The 5,809-nt window shown below is 37.9% G+C and overlaps 1 protein-coding gene across 7 annotated transcripts in view; it reads right to left on the bottom strand.

Moving 5' to 3' along the window:
• The window catches only part of LOC109848525, a 26,407-nt gene continuing 20,873 nt past the window's right edge, over nucleotides 276–5,809 (bottom strand). The window contains exons 1-4 of one of the 7 annotated variants that reach the window (XR_002248832.1): nucleotides 3,310–4,847; nucleotides 2,671–3,201; nucleotides 2,022–2,530; nucleotides 276–829 (exon numbers count right to left, since the gene is read on the bottom strand). Coding sequence is in view for 3 of the 7 variants with exons in the window: in XM_020418061.1 (XP_020273650.1) it covers nucleotides 711–829; nucleotides 2,084–2,153; nucleotides 3,137–3,201; nucleotides 3,310–3,394 (339 nt within the window). In the remaining 4 variants the exon portion in view is untranslated. Of the gene's footprint in view, nucleotides 830–1,591; nucleotides 2,531–2,600; nucleotides 2,632–2,670; nucleotides 3,202–3,309; nucleotides 4,848–5,809 lie in introns of those variants that run through there. The other 6 variants (XM_020418061.1, XM_020418062.1, XM_020418060.1 and 3 more) reach the window with 6 other exon arrangements.

Here is a 5,809-nt window from a genome sequence, read left to right as displayed (position 1 = left end):
TGATTTTTGGCTTTTTTGATAAAATGCTATAAAAACTATTTGAGTAGAATAGTAATCTGCTTGGCCAAACCTTGCTTTTTTAAGTGAGTTTATAAGCTAGTTTTCAAAAGCTGAGCTATGTTTTTTAAAATGGGACTTATAAACAAACTTATTTGGCATTTTACCAAATATGTAGAAATAAAAAAGCTAGCTTAAAAGGTAGTTTGATCAAAAAAAATAAGCCTCCCCAAACATTAATAAAGACAAGATACTTATTAGTTTGAGCACTGTGATAGTTAAAAGCATAAAGAAAGATAATAATTTGAGCATTTTACATTGTTTCCCGACATTAATAAAGATAAGATACTTATTAGTTTTTTTAATTACATATAGAGATGTATTTAAATATTATAATTTGATTCCGATCAGGAAATCATATTTAACAGCAGTACTCTAATATTCTTCACAAGAAAATCTTGATGCTCCCTCTGAAATCCCATGCCTTCCTTCCGTTGTTTTCTCACGCTTGAGTACCGGTGCAAAATCTTTAAAAGCCACTTCTGAAGAACAAAAAAGCTAATTATTCCCAAAAATGGATGTAGACATTGAGACATCAAGCGGGAACGGTTCAAAATAGAGATTTGGTTTTGCGATACTGTTCTTGAGATCCAGTAGAAAATTGAACAATACGAAGGATATCCAGTTTCAACCCAGACTTTGGTCTTCATCGATCAAGTCCTAGCCAATGAAGGCAACACCAAGCAATATGAAATCCTCGACGGATCGAGATTACAATTGACGCTCAAGTCAGATACAGGAAAGCATATTGTTCGACCTGAAGAGCCACATGCTACAAAAAATGTAGTCATTAACGACGTTTAAAAGTACACCCAACTATATTTTAAAATGTTGTTATAACAAGTCCCAACGTTTGATACAAGAGTTGGAAGGGGAAGTGTAGTTGGCAATTGCCAAGGTTTCTTCGCAAACGTTGGCAGTTGCCAACTTTTGTGAAAAAAAAAGGCAATTACCAATGTTTTGCAAGCGTTGGTAATTGATGCCAACATTTGTGAAGAAAACTTAAAAAAAAGGCAATTACCAATGTTTTGCAAGCGTTGGTAATTGATGCCAACATTTGTGAAGAAAACTTAGCATCAATTACCAACGTTTTTTGTTTTGCAAGCGTTGGTAATTGATGCCAACATTTGTGAAGAAAACTTAGCATCAATTACCAACGTTTTTCGCGAAAAACAGCGAAAACACAATGCCAACGTGCGATGAAATCATTGGGAATGTTTGTTCATACCAATTCAAGTAAATATCTGGAGGCGAAAGGCATTGGTCAGTATTTTGTTTTATAATTTTGACGCATTAACCATTTGTATAGTTACAACATGGTACCATCTCAATTTAAAAAACAACAGCAAGCAGACAATACTGATTTCACTTGTGACTACTCTCATGCATGTTAAACATATAAGCCATGACTTGCACTGTTGCCAGCAGCATCGACAACCTTCCACATTATGTGAACAACATATGCGAAATGCTTATCTATTGCATGGGGCGTTCGTTGGGGATGTCATTAATATTTCAACACCCAGTGAGGCCATTTGACCGCAATTGTTGTATGCATTTTGACTTTAGATAAAAATTGTACAAACACAAAACCAGGCTCTTGATAAATAAATACCACATCGAAAACCACTCGCTTGCTCACAGGCACATACACAAATTGAAGATAGTAAAAAAAAATCATAGTTCCACTCAAAGATTTGTAAACTACTCCAAAACTGAGCACTTCGAAACTAAAACCTTAAAAGGCCAAAACACAGCTTGTGCAATAACAATTGTCAGTAGAAATACTTCTCTAAAGACCTCCGTCAGATTGTTACCAAATGCGAGTGAAACATTGCTATTTCTGCTCAAGAAGATCACTTGGGAGGGGACAAGCTTTGCACAAGAGTAATAGTTGTGACAATAAGCACTATTTGCAATACCATACCAGAAAAATGTAAATGAGCGAATGATAGAAGATTTACCAAAAAAATCTACTGGAGTAAGCTTCACCATAAATCCAAAGAAACTAGTCAGTTCAGCTTACCAAGGAAACCATGAACAACCTCGACTAGTTCATAACTTGCCATGGCCGAGAAATTCTTATATTGTATAGCCTGAAAAAACAAGCGAGTAACGACAATAAAGGAAAATAGATAGATTATGCTCTTCATTGTTTCATTTGGTAACGGAATAGCTAACTTTCTTTGCCACAAAATGTCAAAAGGCAAATTTTTATAGGTTTTTGAAAAACCGTGAACACTTCTGTTCAGCAAGTATACCAATTTCTTGAAGACAGTTTATCAATAAGAGGAAAAAGTGGAACAAACGAATTTTAGTTCTATTAAAATGTGCAGAAAAATATTTTAATAGATGTGCCCTTTGACTAGAAAAAGGATACACATACGAAGCATACACGGTGACAGTAACATTTTAAGTAACAGAACCTGATGGTGTCAAGTTAACAACACTGAAACTAAGACACCAGCACTACCTCAGAAGGATAAGTAACAGAACCTGATGGTGTCAAGTTAACAACACTGAAACTAAGACACCAGCACTACCTCAGAAGGATCTAAAACCAAGAGATGGCAGGTCAAGTTAACAACACTGAAACTAAGACACCAGCACTACCTCAGAAGGATCTAAAACCAAGAGATGGCAGCGCGTCATATTTCATTCACAATGAGTACGGTAGCCGTGGTTGATTTTGGTTCATGCGTGGTGGAGAACTAAGAGGCCTCTTACACTAAAGGAAGAAAATAGGCAGATGGGGTTTTTACATTGTAAGTACCGAGGTTTTTACTCTTTTTCATGGATTGTAATTCATAATGAAAGACAGAAACAACAAAAACCAGCAAAACATAAATATTGATGAAGGAAACCAATAAAACCTTCGAGCCAGGATACTGGCGAAATAAACTAAACTAAGCTGCGAACCTTAAATCTTTTATCAAACTTAATCGTCACTGCACAATGAGCCACTTTTTCTTGTCAAGCCTCATACCAACTTGGAGAAATAAAATAGCCTTTCAATCTACTGCCATGCAAGCGTTTAAGGGCTAGAAAATGTAGCTGAAAGTGTATTGGAAAGACATACCTTGGAGATTTTCTCAGCATGACTAAAATTATTTTTGAAAATCCGGCAGATATACATAAAGAAAACTGCAAAAAAATGGCAAAAAAATTATTTTCTTTTTGCTTTCAAAGCGCCATATTAATTCTATCAACGACGGAAATAGCTGAAGTAGCTATACTTCCCCTTTATCATACCTTTTTCTTCAACAACATTGGGGGCTAATCCCAGCATCTTCATCATACAGAAGTACTTCTTTGGCAGTCTAGCACCAGCCTGCATAAATAAATCCACCAGAGCCTGGGAATGACCATAATACCCCCGTCCATAATGACCATATATAAGTCAAATGCTTAACACCAACTTGACGATTTGTTGATTTTAAGGGTAGGCTTCAAAATTTTTGATAATATGAGGGGTAGTTTTGCAAATAGCAAAATTTGGAAGGCCTATTACAAATATCCATAATTTGAAGGGTATATAGGAGGGATTTATTTAGCTTTGTACATTGACGAGGGTACAATTTTACCATTTCTTTCTCCTAAAAAGAGACAAATCCCAAATCGAATCCTTAAAACCCCAAATCCCTCCATCTCGATTGCACAAATGTCTTTCTTCCTCCTATAAACCTCGTCCCACCGCCGACGCCAATGAGAAATTGCGGCAAGCCGATGATCATTGCACCGCCTCATCTGTCATCTCATGTAAAGTTCACATCGTCCTTCTTTTTTTAATTAAGATTTTGAGCCATTAATGAATAAATGTGGATTCATTAAAAGACTTCTTGCTTCTGTAATTTAGCTAGTTTCAGTGAAGGGAACAATAAATGTTTGATGAAATGCCTAAACGAACCCGATCCCATGAAATTCTTTTATGCAGAGTGTGCTAGATAACGAATTGTTTAATTTAGTGCCTCAATAGGATTAATGAGCATGAGTTTAGTTAGAAGATTTTTTCCTTCTGTAATTTAATTAGCTTTGTTGAAACTAAGAAATCAGATGGCTTGGCCATTTCATTCATCTCCATGGGTATATATAGGGTTACATATAGGTAATAGGCTAATGGGTTAATGGGCCCTAACCCGATAACCCAAGAACTAATTCTAACACTCCCCCTCAAGCTGGAGCATATATATCAATCATGCCCAGCTTGTTACATAGAATGGAAAACACATTAGGTGAAGTAGCTTTAGTGAGAATGTCAGCTAACTGTTCCGAAGACGGAGTGAACTTAAGAGATATCACTTTCTTTTCCCAAGCATCTCTGACAAAATTACAATCAACTTCAATGTGCTTAGTTCTCTCATGAAACACTGGATTCTTTGCAATGTGGATAGCAGATTGATTATCACAATGCATAGGCATAGATCCAGGCTGCGAGAAACCAAGCTCGGTCAGCAGCTTCTGTAGCCATATCATCTCACAAACAGTATGAGCCATAGCCCTGTATTCTGCTTCTGCACTAGATCGAGATACTACATCTTGTTTCTTGCTCCTCCAAGTAACCAGATTTCCTCCAATAAAGGTGCAAAATCCAGAAATAGACTTTCTATCTCCTATATCTCCCGCATACCCAGCATCAGAATAGGCAGAGATGTGTAAATGTCCATGTTTCTTATACAGTAATCCTTTTCCCGGACAGCTTTTAACATAAGCCAAAATTCTTAGAGCAGCAGTCCAGTGAACCTCTCTAGGTATATGCATAAACCTGCTCAATACTCCCACTGCAAAGGTAATATCAGGTCTGGTCACAGTAAGATAGATCAACTTGCCAATCAATCTCCTATATCGGCCTGCATCATCTAGGAGAGGACTATTATCACGCCACAAGTCCACATTCACTTCCATGGGAGTGTTTGCTGGCTTACACCCCAAAAGGCCCATTTCTTCTAATAGGTCCAATACATATTTCCTTTGAGATAGAAGTAAACGATCCTTTTGATATGCAATCTCAATCCCAAGAAAGTATTTGGGTTTTCCCATATCTTTGGTCACAAAGTGACGTGAAAGGTACTCCTTAGTCTCTCCTATGGCAACAAGGTCACTCCCAGTTAGCAGGATGTCATCAACATATACTGCCAGAACCACCAGACCAGATGTAGTGCGCCGGATAAAGACGGAGTGATCAGACTGACATCGTTTGAAACCGACACCAGATATAGCAGTACTAAATTTCTCAAACCATGCCCGTGGACTCTGTTTGAGACCATAAATAGCCTTGTTAAGCTTACAGACCATATTCTCCCCCTGAGCAACATACCTCGGAGGTTGCTCCATATAGACTTCCTCCTGCAAGTCACCATACAGAAAGGCATTTTTGACATCCAGTTGAAACATTGTCCAGTCCAGATTAACAGCCATTGAGAAAAGTAGGCGAATGGAATTGAGACGGGCTACGGGAGAGAACGTCTCAAGATAATCGACCCCATAGGTTTGAGTATATCCCTTAGCAACAAGACGAGCTTTATAACGATCAATCGAACCATCGGTGCGATACTTCAAGGTATAAACCCACCGACAGCCAACTACAGTAGCGCCCGTCGGAGAAGATACAAGATCCCAAGTACCTCTAGAAATAAGTGCATCCATCTCCTCATCCATAGCATGTTTCCAAGCAGGATCTAATACGGCCTCCTCATATGACCTGGGTAGAGATATAGAGGACAAGGACAAAGCAAACTGACGAGAAGAGGGAGTA

Source organism: Asparagus officinalis, chromosome 7 (genome assembly GCF_001876935.1).
Source record: "Asparagus officinalis chromosome 7, Aspof.V1, whole genome shotgun sequence".
In the NCBI taxonomy this organism is placed as follows: domain Eukaryota; kingdom Viridiplantae; phylum Streptophyta; class Magnoliopsida; order Asparagales; family Asparagaceae; genus Asparagus; species Asparagus officinalis.
Note: the sequence above shows the minus strand (reverse complement) of the source record. Positions and strands in the feature narration are given on the sequence as shown.